This window comes from Hippichthys cyanospilos, chromosome 21 (genome assembly GCF_059441005.1).
Source record: "Hippichthys cyanospilos isolate Australia breed blue-spotted pipefish chromosome 21, RoL_Hcya_1.0, whole genome shotgun sequence".
In the NCBI taxonomy this organism is placed as follows: domain Eukaryota; kingdom Metazoa; phylum Chordata; class Actinopteri; order Syngnathiformes; family Syngnathidae; genus Hippichthys; species Hippichthys cyanospilos.
Window position 1 is genome coordinate 15,052,966 of NC_142389.1, and position 19,543 is coordinate 15,072,508.

Below are 19,543 nucleotides of genomic sequence, written 5' to 3' on the forward strand. Positions count from 1 at the left end.
GAGTTTACGTTTACGGTTTACGGTTTACGGTTACGTCACCGTAACGAGCCGAATGACGCATAGAGAACGTAAAATAGGAAACGGAAATGCAACGCAACCCGACAAATTAAAAGTATGCATTTCAAAATAAGATTAAAAAACGTCACGAACTCTAAGAATAATTCTTAGCATAGTTATTAACTAATATTACTTAGTTATTTCACAATACCCCTGTGGCAACCGAGTGTAGATGTACTTATTCCCCTCGAAAGTGAAAGCAAACCAAAATTTACTGTCTCTTTCTACCAGGAAGGAAAAAAAACACATTGCTGATATCCACCACAGTGAACAATTTTGCATCAGCCCTCAATGAGCTAAGTAAAGTGTATGGGTCTGTGACACAAGGCGCCCATATAGCAACAACATGCACGTTCCAAAACAATATGCAATGCCTTTTTTGCATGGGTAAACAACAATAGTAATTTAAGAAAAAACAGTTCAATAGCAATATTGAATTGAATTCATCAGCAATATGATCATTAATTCTCCCATAAGTTAAAAAAAGGAGTATTCAGTCCATCTGAGTGAATAAAAGAAAGAAAAAACTATAGCCGTCAAATCAGCATGATTCCACAACAGAAAACACATGTAATTTGTTACAAGGCAAGAAAAAGAAATATATATGTAATGAAGATAAAAGAAAGTTAGCCTAAGAAATTAATGATCCTAGTATAGTCTATGACCTTTCCCCTGAAAGTAAATTTCTCCTCCCTCAACACTCACCACAAAAGTCTCTGTCTTTTTCTTTTTTTGATTACAACATGGATTACAGCATGGATAGCTTGATATACTGTTCAAGCGTCCCAGTGACCTTGTCTACCCAATGTTTGTCTACCCACTGGCGGACTGTATGCTGCGAGTGGGCATGGAGGGCATTCTTTAATTGCTTCTCATAAACGCTTCCTGGACTATGGTCCACAGGAAAGCCACCATTTGCTTTGAAACACTCTACCATGCTTGCTTTATATTCCTCGAAAGGTTCACTTTCTTTTTGCACTGCTCTCCCAATAGCATTGAAATGAGCTCTTTGCTTAAATCTCTCCCTCGTATGTTCTTATTAGTCTACCCACACGATTTGCAAGTTCTCTAGCATCATGCTCCAGAGTAACACCACATCTCTTTGGGTCCCCTCTTCTACCAAGCCAATCACCCCCCAAAGCGGCCATCCAGACCTACTGGACCTCTATACCATATATGTGGTAGGACCCTCTAAGGTCCTCCATTTGTTGCAAAAATACATTCAAATCAGCTTTATGGGATGTGATGCCTTCTACAGCTTTTTCACTTCCAATTTACTTTTCCTATTTAGATTTTCTGCTTTGTCTTTTTTCTATCCCACAGATTTGTTCATTTTTGAGTGTTAAGCTGGCCAGCGAAATTGTATTTAGTTATCCACAAGTTTAAATACTTTATTTCATCGGGGGTTGGCCCTCGATGAATTTCCAATCTTTGCTTGCAAGCTGTTGTTTTGGATCCTGTTTATTCCACTTTTTACTGAACCGGTTCCCCATTTTGAAATAAATTTGGCTCAGTCTGTCGATGAACCTAGGGTTTCCTAGAGACTGAGTTACCCAGCCAAACGGGGTGACAATAAGCTCTCGAAGTGGTAATATTCAAGCTTCTACCCAAAATTGCAGAGTATTCTTGCCTTTGCTTCCACTAAGAGTTGTCACTCACAATCCCATCTGTTTGTTTACATGAGACCTCTGTCTCCTTTCACACAACCCACAAACACACACACACATTCACACGCGGAGTTTAAGTACATAGGACACCGCCGCCCTTTTCCAGTTTTATAGACTACTCTGTCTCGTTACTTGATAGGGACTAGTATCGTCAAGGCTTTTACTGCTGCAGTCACCAAGACGCGCAACTACACTCACACCCACACACCCCCAGTGTGTCGTTGTGTCACTCACCATACGATGCCTTCACCCCTTTGGCTTTGCGTCAAACCTCGGTCCCCAGATGCGGAGTCAAGAGCCAGTCCCCAAACAGGGTGATTGCTGCCGTGCGAACGGTATTCCTGGTTGTCGACTCGGCCTCTGGAAACCTCAGGTATATTGCAATCCGGCTCGAAGGACCAAGAAAAATGTTAGGTTCACTGAGCTAATACTCGCCAAATCCAATAACTAAAACAAGGAAGAGAGAAGGCACATATCTGCTCATGCATGAGGAGAATGAGACAGGACCACAAAAGGATGCAGTACTGCCACGCTCTGAGGACCTTCCCCGTTCCTCCTAGTTTTATTATCTTAGAGATCCCTAGGTTACATGAAGGTTCCGGCCCTAAAGGGTAGAAATGCATGGGGGAAATGCATGTGTGCGGCCGGAACCCAGAATCTTGTAATACACATTTGTGAAAGCTTAGTGCCAGCCTGTGTGTGAGTGGCACAATGCTGTATGCAGCAACATGTTCCAGTAAGTCGCTCAGGTCCACAACACTTCCTCAACCAACTTCTTCTTTCCGGGGGAGCCTTCAGGTGACCCTGGGCCCTGGATGCTGTTTGACAGGGCCCTGAAAAAACATCAACAACCGTTATCACTAATATGACCCGGAACGCACCTGATATGTGTGGGACATGTTGCTACCCTAATATCTAATAAAAAGGTGTCAAATGTATAATCACTATGTGAATCAACAACAATAATACATCATTTCAACAATTAAGAACATCTGATCAATATAATTGCTAACTCATGATTGATTGTTACACATGATTTACTCAACTGAGTACTACTGATTTCTGTATTAATGACTTCATTTAACATGTCATAATTGATTGGCACACCATTGATTAATTACTGATTTATTACGCAGTAAAAATAAAAGGTTTAATTAATTTCTCCAACAACTACTTGGAAGTCAGAGGTTTAGGATCATGTGACCCATTGAACTATTTCCCAGTGTACTTTTCTGTGTTGTTGTTGAGCTGCCAAGGACCCCTGAGGTTTAACATAACATTCTACTAAAATCTACAGGTTTTTTCACGGACATAGACAGTCTATTGTGAAATCCCAGAACATGTATAAATGTGAGTGTTTTTTTTTTGCCTCTTTTCTTTTTTTTATCTACTACATCAAAGTGACCTCAAATTTTATAACAAAAACGCACAAGAAAACCATTTGAAAACCAAAATCCTTATCTAAAGTTAAATACAGACAAATTGCCCATGTTCAAGACACTTGACTACACTAATAGAGAAAATGTATTGTCATTATCCTAAAACCAATGTATTTCTTTAATTATATTATGTTAAAACAGTACAGTGTTTCTTCGTCAGAAATGGAGCATAAGAACTGTGACATTTTTGGTGTTCTGTAATAGATTCATGGGATCACTGAATTTCAATTTGGTCAACAACCGTACAACTGCTAAAATCAGTTTGAAAAATAATCAATATAAAAATTTAAATAACTAGACATAAAACATGTAACTGTCATTATTACTTATCACAATAGCATTATATTTATCAATACATTTATTGTGAATGTGACACAAATATTTTGTTCATTTGTACTTAATTTTCAGCACAAAAATGTGTCTCTTTTCTCGGGAAAGTAAGGCAGTTACTTACTTACATGTATAGTGGGGGTAGGAATCTTTGAAGCGGAACCTTAGGCGTCAGGTTGTGTTGCCCAGGCTCTTCTTGAAAAGAGGGAATGCACACTCTCCCTTCAGAAGAGAATTGGGATTTACAACTGCATGGGTGTGTCCTGGATATCCTGGGATATCCGGTTGACAAGGCGTGTCTGTGACCCAGGAGGTGCCACAGTGTAGAGGACCCCACTGCTCAGAGCCAGGGGCCAGACATCCACCAGCCACCAAACTAGCGAACAAGACAAATGTTGGCTACACGCAAAGAGCTGCTGATCCGGAGCATCAAATGGAACTTGTTCATGCTCCAGTGCAGACCTCTAATGAGTAGCATGCTGCTGAAAATCGAGACTGTCTCAGCTTTAGTGTCGACAAAGACTAAGCTGACTATGTACTTTCTTACATCCAATCGGACCCACTATTGATGTTGAATGAATCAATATGTAAGTCAAATATCGGTCTTCATCTGACTTGCCAACTACTACAAAGAGTGAGGGCCTAAAACACGAGCTGTCCCACTTGGATCCAACTGATTATGCATCACAATCACAGATTACGCCCTCACTTTCATATAATGCAGACACACAAACACAACTTCGCCCACACACAACAACAAAAATAACCACACCGGCAGTTGAAAAGATAAGAAAAATGTTTGCTCAGGTTGGGGAAAGGCTTAGGCAATGCAAAATGCCAAGTGGTACACAGGCCGCAACACATTCATTGCCTGCACAGCCAAATCTAGAGAGGATGGTGCCCCTAAGGGATCTTGCCTATCTCCACTGTCGGGAGTTTAAAATACATGGTGGTCATATAGGAGACCTAAATTCCAATATAAGCTAGACTCTGAGTAGACAAATAGATGGAGTAAAAGAAGGTTTTGACGGAGGCAGAAATAATTTGGGGCGTGTTGAGGATTGTCAGGCCAGGAACCTTCCGAGACATGCTGTCCAACAAAGATGATATGACTGTCTCTGAACTTAAGGGCTTTCTCAGGTTACAACTGGGAGAAAAAGCAAGCACTGAGATGTTCCAAGAATTGATGTGTGCCAGGCTGGCTGAACAAGAGCAGCAGTTTCTATATTGCATGATTGGACTCAAACAAAAATTGATGTTCCGATCATGACAGACCAGCACAGACATCACTTATGACCCATAAACGGTTCAAGAGGTTTTTCTTCACACAATTTATCAGGGCTTTGGCAGGAAACATGCCGACCTGTATCATAGACTAAGACCCCTCATTACTAACAACTACGTCAGCGATGAAGAAGTCCTTAGCCAGGTGATGCTAATAATAAATGATGAAAACGAGCACCATCGTCGATTCAACCAGGCCCCATGTCAACAAACAACTTATGCTAACCGCACCAAAGTGGTACTGGAGCCCTGGCACAACAATGACATCTTAAAGGAGCCTCCTCCAACCAGCCAAGACAGTGATAGCCAAACTCAACAGATCACCTTGCAACTCAGGTTGAGGACTTGACGCAGATGGTGGCATCACTTATGCAACAGCAGGCGAGTGGAAATAATGGGACTGGAGCAGTACCACCAGCAGGGCGAGTGGAAGCTCGACAGCATCCCGCTCCACTGGCAAGTTTCAAAAAGCAGTTCCAGTATCCACTAGCTCAACCCTCCAACAAGTTAAAAGAAAAACATCTCTTTGGTCGAAGTGCACTGAAGAAAACAAGCCTGAATGTAGTCATTGTTTTCTCTGTGGACGAACTGGCTGTCAACCAGTGGGGTGCTTAAAGTGGGCCAGATTTCAGTTAAACGCAGCATGGTCTCTGTCGAGGGACAGTCAGAGACCGGCACACAATCAAAGTCCTCGACAATAAGACCAACGGGTGGGGAATCTACAGAACACTTAGATGCCAGTCAGCAAAGTCGAGAGATGAGAGTGCCTTTGGTCGGGAAGAAAAGTTTGCTCAAGTGTATAACAGGCGGCTACCCACAAGATGTTCTTTTTCATTCTGGCTCACAAGTGAGCATAATTGACCGTAAATGGGCTGAAAAATATATCCCCAAGTATCTAGTGAGGCCACTACAGGAGCTGGTCGATGTGGACCTCACTGTTTATGCCGTCAATGGTCAAGCCATCCCATATGATGAGTGGGTCAAGCTTACAGTGAATCTTGCTGGTAATGAAGACCCGCAGTTGATTATTCAAGTTCCATTTTTAGTCAATTATCACTGTCACAGCCCTTGGTTGGTTCAAATGTGCTGGAAGCAATTGTGCAGGGGCAGGGCGTTAGCGAGCCAGTTGCCACAGTCATCAAACTTTTATGTTGAGCACTGCGTATGGAAACTGATGAAGTTGCAGCCCTTGTAAACTTAATTCGGGTCTCGCAGAAAACTGATTGTGATCTAGTTACTGTGAGAGTGGGAAGAGACAATGTGATGATTCTGGAAGAACCGTGCTGGTGTTGCATAGAGTCCCGCCGAGTTTTGACATATCTGACCCTCTAATCCTCTATGAACCTGCAGAAGAGAACATAGTGATGAAGCAGGTAGAAGTAGGGGAAGGTGTTCTTCAAATTCAGGGCAACAGACGACCACATGTGAAAGTTCCCATAGCTAACCACTCAAAACATGACATCACTATGCCGAAAAGATCTCTTCTGGGCACCATTCAACACATTGACAAAATCCTGGAGACGGATGCCACAGTCGGACCGCGGGGTTGCCAGATACACGGCGGAGGAACATCAGTGGACATGAATAATCTCTCCTCCTAGCAAGGCCATTCTACTCAGCCTTGGCTACCGCCTGTCGACATAAGCCACCTGAGTATTGACCAGCAAGAAGCGGTGAAGAAAGTACTCCGTGAGGAATCAGCAGCGTTTTCACGTGACAGCAGTGACATTGGCTGCATTCCCACTCTGCAAATGGAGATTAGGCTTAATGACGATACCCCTGTGCAAAAGGCATATGCATCAATCCCGAAACCACTGTACCAAAAAATGAAGGAGTACATTCTGGAACAGTTAATAAAGGGATGGATTGTGAAGTCCAAGTCACCGTACGCAGGCCCGGTCATTTGTGTGGAAAAGAAGGACGGCACCTTACATTTTTGTATTGATTATCGGCTACTAAACAACAAAACAGTGCCAGATCGACTTCCACTACCACACATCCAGGACTTAACAGATTCACTGGGTGGGTACAACTGGTTTTCCATTCTAGATCAGGGCAAAGCTTATCATCAAGTATTCATCACAGAGGGATCAAGACAGCTGATGGCATTCGCCACTCCTTGGGGATTGTATGAATGGGTCAGAATCTGTCAAAGAAATCTCTAAAAGAAGACTAGGACAAGCGTAGCTGCTAAGCAGCATAAAGAGTAACTCAGACCAGCCAAGATTGACTTTTCTATACCATGCCATAGGGAAAAAGCTTCGGGGAAAGAACTCGTGCGTTCCCCGGCACTAATTCAACTGCCCAAGCGCCCCTACCTGGTTTTTATTCATTCAGCAAAGCATTGCACATTACAAGACATAACAAAAAGAGCCAGTTGGGCGCCACCAACAGCTGGCTCAAGGTCCCAGCTCACACTTTCCTGCGTTAACAGTTTTATCTAAGGACTGGGGCGAGATGAACTAGGACTGCACACATGGATAGCAATGCACACTATTCTAGACAAGAAATAAACACTTAATGATAACAACCTAATATATGATTTCCTTCACAGAATCCCATTTGGATTGTCGAATGTGCCTGCTGCCTTCCAAAGGAGTATGGACGAAATGCTTAATGCACTTAGGGAAGACCGTTGCATCCCTTATCTTGATGATGTGCTGTGTTTTTCAAAGACATTTGACAAACATCTCCAGGTGTTACGTAAAGTCCTACAGGCCCTGCAGCAACATTGAGTGAAATAGAAGCCTGAAAAATGTGAGCTTTTTCGCCAAGTCGGCTGGTGTCTGCAGAAGGAGTGAAGGTGGACCCCCAAAAACATAGAAGCGGTTCAGGCGTTGAAAGACATAAGGCCACAAACCGTGGGGGAAGTGTGACTGTTGCTTGGATTCTTGCGTTATTACAGGTTATATGTGCAAGATTTCTCACGAATACCCAAGCTGCTTTACGACCTACTGCGGGTGAGGTGAGACACATCCCAACCTGGAACCACAAAAGGAAAGACAAAACCTGCCCAGGAATCCTCATGGACACCACTGAAAGGCGATGAGGAACATCAGGAGGTCTTGGGACGCCTGATAGATATACTCACACAAACCCCTGTGCTTGCTTATCCAGATTTCACCAGCCCCTTCATACTCCACACAGATGTCTCGCAAATAGGCCTAGGAGCGGTTCTGTACCAAAACAGAGAAGGAAAACTGAGGGTCATTGCTTATGGATCACGCACCCTGACTCCGGCAGAACAAAACTATCACCAACACATTCGTAAACTGGAGTTCCTGGCTTTAAAATGGGTGATCTGCAACAAGTTCAAGGATTATCTGTTTTATGCCCTTCATTTTACAGTTTACACTGACAATATTCCCTTGACAAATGTATTAAGCACTGCAAAACTCAACGCAGTTGGACATCGTTGGGTGGGACAACTCCCTGATTTTTATTTTGACATAAAGTACAGGCCTGGCAAAGCAAATATCGATGCTGACACAATGCCGATTTCCACTTGACATGGACACCCTCATGAAAGCATGATCTGCAGAGTTGTTAATAGAAGAATTAGGAGCTATACAGGAAGGCAGCCAGAGAGCCCAGCAGGGAGATGCAGCCTGGATAGCTGCCCTTAATTTAACATCCGAAAGCTAGCTGAACAACAAAAAGCATACCCGGTCATTGGAAAAGTTCTGGAGCTAAAGAGGAAGGACACTCGACTACCAGACAGTGCCAAAGGGAAAACCGATGCAAGTACATGGAAAGTTTTGAGGCAATGGACAAGTTACATATCGAGGGTGACTTCTATATAGAAGGACCACAAATAGAAGACAACTAGTACTCCCTGCCATCCACAAGCAGGCGGTGCTTTTCCACCTCCATAACCAGATGGGTTATGTCCGTGTGGAAAAAGTACTCAGCCTGGCAAGAACAAGATTCTATTGGCCGTTCATGGCCAGAGAAATTGAAGAGTACATCACCAAGAAATGTCCATGCATCAAACAGAAAAAAGATAGTTATCATGAAAAAGCACCGATGGGAAGCATTACCTGAACCTTCCCTATGGAGCTAGTGTGCATAGATTTCCTTCACTTGGAGTTGAGTCGAGGTGGATACAAATATATTCTAATGGTAATGGACCACTTCACTCGCTTTGCGCAAGCCTATCCAACTCGTAACAAGGCTGGAAAGGCGGCTGCTGACCGGCTCTTTAATGATTTCATCCCGAGGTTCGGATACCCAGCAAAACTTCATCATTATCAAAGCCATGAGTTTGAAAACGAAATGTTTCGGAACCTCAGGCAGTGGTCAGGTTTGAGTCACCCCAGAACCACCCCTTACCACCCACAAGGCAACCCTGCTGAGAGACTAAAGCGCACTCTGCTACAAATGTTGAGGAGAGTTCCCCGTTGGAGAACAAAGGCCAACTGGAAAGAACATCTACCTCACATTGTGCATGCCTACAACTGCACCAAACACAAGGCGACAGGATTTTCCCCCCACTACTTGCTGTACGGCCGTCATCCCCGCCTTCCTGTGGATCTCCTTTTTGGCCTCATGACCACTGAAGTAGCTGAAACCCCAAGCGGGTATGCTGAAAAATGGGCAGGGGAAATGCAGGCCACTACTGGTTAAGGATTCCAATAGTTACGCAACCAAAAAGACAAGAACTGAAAGAGTTAAATGGTTAGCAAATGACTGAACAACCAGCACAGAGTGTTGCCGACCATCAAGGAAGAGAGAACGAGGAGGAGCAGAATGTTCCAGTGGGACCACAGATTAACCAGGATTTTCAATTGCAGCCAGAGGATATTCACAGTCCAGAGCCCAGACCCTTATGAAGGTCAACAAGAGAGCGAAGGCCCTGTCGTGTACTCACATACCCATCACTGGGGCAACCAACCTATGAATTATGGCCTAGCCTAAATGTAGTTGAGATTTTGTTCATTAGTATTTAATTTTCAGCACAAAAATGTGTCTCTTTTCCCGGGAAAGTAAGGCAGGTACTTACTTACATGTACTGTATAGTGGGGGTAGGAAACTTTGAAGCGGAACCTTAGGCGTCAGGTTGCGTTGCACAGGCTCCTCTTGAAAAGAGGGAATGCGCACCCTCCCTTCAGAAGATAATTGAGATTGACAGCTGCATCGGTGTGTCCTCATTGTCCTCCATACAACCTGTATTTTTCAGGTTAGTCTATTTTTTATATTTATTCCAAATTGAAAGCGATGTGTTGAAATAAACCCAATGCATTTAAATGAATATGCAGTAAACTATGAGTTTGCAGTCTGAAGTGGTTTGAGTTTGGTAGTTTGGCATCGGGGGAAGGGCACGCTAAAACAGCAGCTGATTTTCATTATTAGATGAGTTGATTGACCACTTCTTTTGACAGCATGAGTGATGATGTAAAAGCAGCAACTCTTAATTGGGTAGATAAATATTAATCGAGAGTCCATAGGATGAGATGAATGAACTGAGATTTTTTTTTTAATATCTGAATTCACAAATTGTGACCATGAAAAACGATGTCTGTGATGATGTGAACATGATTTATTTGGGGAAAGAAAGGATCACTTTTGTGTTAATAAATGAGAGGAGAATTTGAATTGACAACTGCATGGGTGTTTCCCCATTGTCCTCCCCACCACCTGTATTTTTCAGGTGGGCTCAACTCAACTGTTAGCTGGGATCCCAGGCAATTGGAACCTGTAACATTACAGTATACTAGTGTACTGTATACCCAATTCCTCTACTATGTTATAACTCCAAATGATCTTTGCTTACGGTACTTGGTTGAGCTCTAGTTTTCTCCCTTTGGCCATTGAAACAAATGCATTTATCAGAAGAGATTGTGTGAAATGATTTGTGTGAATGATGTGGAAAAGTCAATTTCATTTTCTTATATACTGTAAACTTTTTGATTATCTTTCTTTATTGACATTAAACAACATCAACCTCATGTGTTCTATTGGCCTGACATTTTTGTCTTTGCAAAATATAGATTTATTGCTGGTGAAAAATGACAAGTTTCTGTTTGTATTTTTATATTTTTGGTTCTGGTGTCAGGCCTTTCTGTTTCTTGGTAGCCAATGTGGGCTGGGTGTAATATTGTACATCTGGCACAATAACAAAAAAACCCTCGTTAAAATGTTGCTCTTTCTCTTTGGCAACTGTCCCTCTCCAGTTTTGCCATCTGGTAAATGGACTATGCACTTATAAATAGTTTCTCTACCTACCACAGGTACTCAAGGCGCTTACACTGACAACTCATTTAACTAATGCACTCACACTCACAAACTGCATTATCTTGTCAGAGTTGCCCTGTAGTGGGCTGGCAGAGGCAAGGCAGTCATATTGCGCCTACAGCCCATCCTATCAACCTCTGGAGGCAAGGTGGGTAAAGTGTCTTGCTTAAGGACACAATGGCACCTGACTCAGACAGAGTGGGATTTGAATGGGCGACCCTTCGGTGACTAGACAACTCGATCTACCGCCTAAGCCACGGCTGCCCCAATCCAAGCCCAAATTACTCAAGAAGATGGTGGCCTCAAACATTTTCTTAGTCCTTTTGGAGTCATCAGCTATGGAAGTGCAAGCTTATGTTCAGTTGTTGTTTTGTTTTTTTAACGTGTGAGGAGAATGAATCATACTCATACACATACTCTGTCGAGTTTAAGGAAAGTGCCTTAAAATAACATTTGTTCTGAATAGGCATTATATTAAAATATATAAATAAATAAATAAATAAAAAGTAGTTTGTTCAGAAAATGTGACTTTTATCCCCAGGCACCAAGTGCAAAAGACCTGCTATCCTCATAAATTCAAGAGCTTACTTAGATGTGCACATTTTGAAGAATGGTTAAAGCATAAAGCATGAGGATATAGAATGCTCCTCATATAAAAGTTACATTAGCCATTCTGTGTTGCATTTGATTGCATATTGCATAATTGATACAAAATACCACCCATCCATACCACGTGTCCTCATTGCATTTGCTACAGATGGTTCACATAATTCTTCCCAACACATCAGTTTATGAGTTATACATTGACCTACATGTCTCAGCTTGGACTACCATCTCAATTGAGTAGCAACTATCTTATACAATAAATGAAACAAAACCAGCTGGGTCTCCATTTCTATTTGCTTTATTGTAAACAATGTGAAACAAACAAATAAATAGCATGAAATACATCTTTTGAGGCAATATTATTCAGTTCGTAACAAATTTTGTTATAGTCCTTTATAAAGTCATAAATAGGATAATTTAAAGTGCATAGAGACACACCAGCCCTAATGAACACACGTCAGTATTTTCATAAGAGAGGCAAGACCTCGAATGTCAGCTTTTCTCTGGGGACTGATGCTTTATTGCGGGGGTGTCCACAGTCAGTCCTCGAGGGCCACTGTCCTGCATGTTTTCCAGGGTTCTTTTCCTGACACTCTTGATTCAAATGATCAGGATCGTTATCAAGTTTCTGCTGAGCTTGCAGATGAACTGATCATTTGAATCAGGTGTGTCAGGAAAAGAAACCCGGAAAACATGTAGGACAGCAGCCCTCGAGGACCGACTTTGGACACCCCAGCTTTATTGGGTTGACCAAGGGTTGCTCCTGCAGCTTGCAACGATAACCATGACAGAGAACACAAGCACAGCTAGGTCTGTGTTGGCAATAAAGACACAACATTTGCCAATGATCACATTCAGTCACTTTATCACATCACATTAAGGATGTCACAATTCTAAAATTGCTGTAAAATGGTGCAATACTCAACAATAATAACATGTTGGACAAATATGGAACTGATTCATCCTGGCAAACGGTAGCAGTAACTATTATATGAATTTCAGTTTTAGCAACTTCAAAGCTAAACAGCAATGATCGTGAGTTTGAATTTTGTAACATTACTGAGCAATTAAGCAATGATGATAAAAGCAGAATATCAATAGTGAGTGAGCATGTGTAAGTTTAAAATCGTTTAGGAATGCTAACTGACCATTTTGTAATGATTAGAAATTATCATTAAATTATACTTGAAATTAAGAGGGGGAAAAAAAAGTTAATTAGGATGCTTAACAACTTCCCATGCTAACAAGAAAGCCACAATCATACCATACAAGTTTGTCAAGTTGCCAACAATAGTGTTTTTAAGTAGTAGTCCAGGAACAGCTACAGTCCTGCTCACCATTCTTGGCACCCTTGAATTAAATGTACATAATGTGAACTATCTACTGAAAAAAAAATAAGTCAAACATTTTAATTCTATGGAGTTTGTTTTTAAATAAGGGCAAATATTGAACAAGTATTTTAAACTATAAGCAACAGAGGAAAAAAAGGAAAACATTAAAGCATGTGTCACTGGTATTGGCATCCTTTCAATGTTTTATAAAGCCACCCAATATTCCTTGATTTTTTGTTACAATGGTGAATACAAAGGAACTGTGTGATACCATCACAAGTGTGATATTTCGCAAACACAAGATCTCCACTAGTTATAAGGCCATCTCCAAAGCCCTTGGTATTCTTGTATGAAAAGTGCATAATGATACCAATGAGTTTCAACAGTATGGAACTTGTCAAGAACCTTTGGATATGGACAATAGAGAAATAGAGAAAATTGATGACAAATGTCTTAAATGATGCAAATGGTGGAAAAAACATCAAATCTAACATCCAAAACTTTGAAGCCAAATCTGAAATGGTCAGGGGTTATAGTTTCAGCATGCACCATTCACTGCACACTAAGCCAAACACTACTTTGAATTATGGGTGAAGGCTAAGGTAGACATTTTTACGAAGGAAAAGACTTAAAAAGGAGTATCTGCACAAACCACAATCCTTTTGGGAAGATATGCTGTGGATAGATAAAGCAAAACTTTTGTTTTTGGACCTGCACGTCAACAGCTTGTTTACAGACTGCCTTTTAGGAAAAGACCCCCTTTCAATGGTTAAGAAAGGTAGAGAATCCATAATGCTGTAGGGCTCTTAGCGGTATTTAAAATGTTCAACAATGATTCCTGATCTAAATCCTATTCAAATCTTTGGTATGATGAAGTTTGCAAATGGGGAAAAGAAACCAACAAACATTAAAGAGCTTGAAATTTTCGCCAAGAGTTGGAAAAAATCCAATTTTAGAAGTGCAAGAAGCTTATAGATGACTACAAGAAACGTTTCAAAGGTTTATCACTACCAAAGGCTGTGCAACCAAAGAGGAGAGCCATTATTGCTGGACAAGCTGTGTTTTCTGTTTATTTCTTTGAAATGATCAAACAAGTTTAAAAGCAGTTTTCTTTTTTTAAACTACTTTGAACATCAGATTAAAAGACCCTGATAATATAAATGTGGTACTTTCATTTATTTCTGAAGATATTGTAGAGATTATGAAAAAAGTAAAGGGTGCCAGTAATGTTGAGCATGACTGGATACTTTATCAGAAGCGCAAATTGTGTTATTTTTAAGCGAATTGACACATTGTTTAAGATCCTGCTCTCACAACAGCAGGGGTCATACTAACCTTTGGAGCTTTTTATCATAATACCATATTGTGTATCCTTTGGGTCATTGTCTGAATTACGTAAATGTTTAGAACCCATAATCTTTGTGCAACAACGTGAACATCATTTCCTATATAGACACAAAATATGCATTTGATTGCCTTCCTACAAGGTGCCTCCCTATCCATATTCAATAAGCTTTGGTAAAGTCAAAATATATAAAATAGTGATTGTTTTAGCAGCATAAGACTGGCATTACACTTGTCATCTTTAACATTATAACTTGACTTGATAAAAAAAAAGTTCATTTTAATACTGTATTCTCATCGGCTGACTGTCCCTACTTTTGTCAGGACTGCAAGTATCCAAAGTCCACATGGAGAAATTGACCTGATTGTCCTCTATTGAAGCCTAATGCTAAGTGACCTGAACAAATGTTTCACGAGGATATCAGACTACATAATAATTGGAAAGAGCTTGTTAGGGTTTGTTCATAAAAGTTCTCATTCATGGCATATTTTATTTCTTCTTCTTCTTCTTCCTCTTCTTCTGTTGTCGCAGCATCTTGCGCCTTTTTGTGATCATTGCATGCAGTTTCCCAAGGCCTTCGGGCAGGCCCTCACCGATTATAGCACACGCCGGCTGTAGGTGCCAGGGTGTGGCTGAGCCAAGCTCCCTAAGAGCCAACATGTTCTCCATCTCAGTCATGCTCAGCGAGTTCCTCAAATCCTGTTTATTGGCCACTACCAGCACGGGAACACCTTGGTTCTCTGCCAGCCTGGTGATTTTGTGCAGTTCCGTCTTTGCCTCCTCCATGCGCTCAGCATCCACAGAGTCCACAACAAACACAATGCCGTCGGCACAACGGGTGTATGAACGCCACAGAGGTCGCAGCTTCTCTTGACCCCCTACATCCCAGAAATGGAAGGATGCCGTCGGCTGACCATCGCCAAGCGACACTTTGATCTTCTCTGTGTTGAAACCCTTTGTCGGGACGGTGTTCACAAACTCATTGAATTGCAGCCGATATAGCACTGTGGTTTTGCCAGCGCAATCCAATCCGAGAACGACAATGTGGAAAGGCTGGAAAGACAGGAGGCAGGTGAATTCTGATAATCTGTTCCCCATCTTTGTATCTGAAACAAGATGTTACTTAATATTCAGTAGGCTGATTCTATTGTGCAGCAGCAGGAGCCTGTGGGGGTAAAGATGGTAATGTATAATAAATCAAAGCATAGAAACATTAAGCACTTGAATGATTTACAAAAAGACAAATGAATGGGTGTGTGTGTGTGTTTTCTCTTGGACTACACAACTTGACATTACCCTAGTAGGGAGATGAATGGAAAATAGAACAGCAGGGTGAATAGCTTCCCATTTGCATATTCACAATTAGCATTTCCACAATGTCAAAGGAGGATATCTTATGCTAATTTCTATACAGAGGGTGAAATAAAAATCAATGTTTTACAATGTCCCTAAATCGAAGCTCTATGAGTTTGGGGATCACAGAAAGAAGTGTAAAACAAAGCACTAACTTTCACATACTTAGGTAAAGTTGGCAAGATTTGGCAGATTCGGACTTTAGCGATCAATACCTCTCAGACAAAACGTCGTTGAAAACACCAAAGTTGCCTTTATGCCTCCTTCATAACACGGACTACAAGCTACAATGTCAATGATCAATGATTATTGATCAATATTTACACATATATTGATCAATAGCTCTGCTGTTGGTTGGGTTAGGGACTCCAAAATCACCACACACATCAGTGGCATCCCTCCCCTTATGCTACATTCTCTGGTTTTCAAATAAATCTCTTTGCCAAATTTTAAGGATTTTTTTTTATGATTATTGATCAATATTCACACATATATTGATCAATAGCTCTGCTGTTGGTTGGGTTAGGGATATCAAAATCACCACACACATCAGTGGCATCCCTCCCCTTATGCTACATTCTCTGGTTTTCAAATAAATCCCTCTGCCTAATTTTAAGAATTTTTTTTATGATTATTGATCAATAATTACCCATATATTGATCAATAGCTCTGCCGTTGGTTGGGTTAGAGACTCCAAAACCGCCACACACATCAGTGATGTCATTCCCTTCATGCTACATTTCCTCCTTTTCAACTAAATTCCTCTGCCTAAATTTAAGGATTTTTTTATGATTATTGATCAATATTTATCAATATATTGATCAAGCCATACAAACGAGTGTTGTAGTGTGATCATGAAAATGTCATTAATGTGCCCAGTGATTTTGGACTCCTTATATTAAACAATATTGGAGCTATAGATGAATATTTAGTTTATTAATGATTTTTAAGAACAAAACTTGTCTAAAATTAAACAAACACTTTTTTTTATCCAAAATTTAATGTGTTCTTTAATGTGTTCGTTGAATTCATAATCACAAATTGTGGCGTTATTGTTTTTTTTCCCCTCCTCATCTAGTAATTTGCAGACGGTCCCTTGCGCACTCGCCCAGCCTCTATGGCGTTATATTTGTGCCACAATTACGAGCGCGCGAAAAAAATTAAACTGAGAGAGCGAAAACAGATTTTGAGAGCAAGAAAAAAACTATTGAGCGCGTAATGATAAGAGTTTGAGCGCGCGCCGATGGAGTTTGAACACAGAAAAAGAAATTGCTCGCTCAAAATTCCTTTTTGCTCGCTCGGGATAGCCCTCTCTCGCTCAACATCTCGCTCTCGCTCGCGATGCTCCTCTCTCCCTCGCTCAACATCGCGTTTGCTCAACATTGAGCTCTCGCTCGCTCGAGTCGTCCTCTGCGCTCGCTCAGTTCTGCTCACGCGTTACGTTTGTGCCACAAAACCAAAATCAGAGCTTGTAAAAGCACTTTGATTGACAGTTTGGTATCCAATGAGATTGCTTGTAAGCTATCCGTTGATGCACTCTCGTTTGTCCTGTGTTCACCTGAAAAGGGCAAACGAGAGTGCGTCAACACGGACTTGGGCTGGAGAATTACTTTTATTACTGTATTGTATCATTTGACAGAAATACCTTGTTAGTTTTTGTACTTATAATAATATAAGCCCACGTCGATGTGACGCACTCTCGTTTGCTCGTTCCGGGTGAACGCAACAAGCAATCTCATTGGATACCAAGCTGTCAATCAATGTGCTTTTACAAGCTCTTGATTGGCTGGTTTTGTGGCACAAATGTAACGCGTGAGCATAACTGAGCGAGCGCAGAGGACGACTCGAGTGAGTGAGAGCTCGATGTTGAGCAAACACGACGTTGAGCGAGGGAGGGAGGAGAATCGCGAACGAGAGCGAGATGTTGAGCGCGAGAATGCTATTGCAAGCAAGCAAAAAGGAATTTTGAGCGAGAAACTTCTTTTCAAGAACTTTTTTTCAAAATCAGTTTTCGCTCGCTCAGTTTTATTTTCAACGCTCAAATTTTTTTTTCCGCGCGCGCGTAATTGTGGCACAAATATAACGCCATAAGCCTCCGCTGCTCATAGAGATCAATTGCATCTTTTCAGCGAAACAAACGGTTTAAATATTTTACAAATGTCTTTTTTTTTTACATTGTAGCTGGTAGTCCGTGTTATGAAGGAGGAACAAAGGCAACTTTGGTGTTTAGACAACGTTTTGGCTGAGAGGTATTGATCACGAAAGTCCGAATCTGCCAATATCTTGCCAACTTTACTTAAGTCTTTCACATCACCTGTTGCTCTGTATTAGAAGACACCTTTTAAAATATACAAGTTGTTAGAAGCCACACCAAGCACTCAACTCATAATTAAAGACTATCAAAATGTTATAAGAACTAAGTAAAACCTGCTTAAAATTTTCAAGCCATTTATAGAGTGATTTTGGGCATTTGCACCTAAAAAACACGCGCGGGCCCGCGGAGAGCATTATTTCCACACCCAGTTCATGGTTGATGACGAACAGCGATAACGTGGCGGTTGATAGCAGCCCCATAATCACAACACACACCAGCGACAGGTTATCGTGTTTTCGGTAGAGAACCACGTTTTTATTTCTTTGCCTCCGTTTCTAGTTGGTAGTAAAAGTTGTTTAATAAAATCCACCCTAAAGCCCCGACAGGCAACATGACATTTAATAAGTATACTGTACCCAGCAATAGACATAGCTCAAGCTTCAATAACCTAATAAATATCGCTCCTTTGACGATAGGTACAATAAACAATGTTGACGCAATCGTATAACAGGCGAAAAACTTACATTGATAGAGACTGTTAGACCATAATTGTTCGCTGGTGTTCAGGAGTCAAATATGTAATTCCCACTCCTTGCATCTAGTTCTGACGTCAGCAGAGGAAACCCGAGTTTCCCTAGTCCCCGCCTTTCGCGGAAATGTCAAAATACGAATAAACTTTGTAATTTCCGGTTGGGGTTTTCAAAGTACATTGTCTTTAAATGTCAAGTCAAGTCACTAAAATGAAGAAAAAACATGGAATTTAATTTCGAAAAGCTAGATTATGCAATTTTATCAGATGAAAAAGAAACGGTACTATACTGTCCAACAGTGTTTTGCAGTAACACTTTGAGTAACGACAGTTTAAAGACCACTGACAAATGTACGCCACATGCACGCGTACACTCACACACGCACACACTCACACGCGCAAATCCTTTCTCACACACATCAGTGCATTCTTGAATTATATTTTTTACAAAAACGCGAGCTACAAAGAAAGATTTTGAGTGAGCAAAAAGATTTTGAGCACAGAAAAAAAATTGAATCTCTGATTGCTCGCTCACGATAGCCCTTCCTCCTTCGCTCAACTGCTAGCTCTCGCTCGCTCAACATCCAGCTCCCCCCATTGTTTTAAAAAATGTTTTGTCGTTTAAGCCGCCTTTAGTGGTAATATCACTGGAGAGAGCATTGTTAGACATTATGTTTTGCAAAACTGTACACCTGTCACATTCCCCGCTCACTGTGGGTTGCCTTTCAGGCGGGGTTCCCCTTCCGCCACAGGGGGGAGGAGTCACTGTTTTGTGGTCGTCGTCCCCCAGTGGCAATATGCCCCAACTGTGGGAGGCAATACTTACAACACGTTGATGACGGAAAACTCAATACAGTTATGTTCAAGCTTGAATCGAGTCTGGTCTCCTCATTGTGCGCTTAAACATGGTGTCAAAAGTGGCTGGAATAAGACCTCTTTAAGAAGCTCTAAGGGAAGCTACGAATTTATTTTGATGGAAAATGTGAAATAATAACTCAGAAAGCTAGTCAGGAAAAGGCGATTGAAGCGTCCGTGGAACCTCATAAACTAAGCA

General features: G+C 41.3%; 1 protein-coding gene across 3 annotated transcripts; it reads right to left on the bottom strand.

The window, feature by feature from the left end:
• Nucleotides 1–2,252: 2,252 nt before the first annotated feature.
• On the bottom strand, nucleotides 2,253–18,587 carry LOC148406718 (ADP-ribosylation factor-like protein 4A). 3 transcript variants are annotated; one of them, XR_015864022.1, is made up of 2 exons: nucleotides 18,485–18,577; nucleotides 2,253–2,557 (listed from the first exon to the last, which is right to left on the bottom strand). XR_015864022.1 is itself a non-coding variant. In XM_088405231.1 (2 exons), exon 2 carries the CDS (start codon nucleotides 15,389–15,391, stop codon nucleotides 14,783–14,785), a length of 609 nt encoding a protein of 202 aa, XP_088261357.1. In that variant the 5' UTR covers nucleotides 15,392–15,458; nucleotides 18,485–18,587; the 3' UTR covers nucleotides 11,900–14,782. The 3 variants fall into 3 exon arrangements, 2 of the variants coding, with proteins under 2 accessions (XP_088261357.1, XP_088261358.1); XM_088405231.1 differs by lacking the exon at nucleotides 2,253–2,557 and adding an exon at nucleotides 11,900–15,458 and having other exon boundaries at nucleotides 18,485–18,587; XM_088405232.1 differs by lacking the exon at nucleotides 2,253–2,557 and adding an exon at nucleotides 11,900–15,399 and having other exon boundaries at nucleotides 18,485–18,575.
• Nucleotides 18,588–19,543: the final 956 nt, after the last annotated feature.

What these genes read in the sequence shown, in the direction of transcription:
- LOC148406718 (XM_088405231.1), bottom strand. Translation starts at nt 15,391, where the DNA reads ATGGGGAACAGATTATCAGAATTCACCTGCCTCCTGTCTTTCCAGCCT.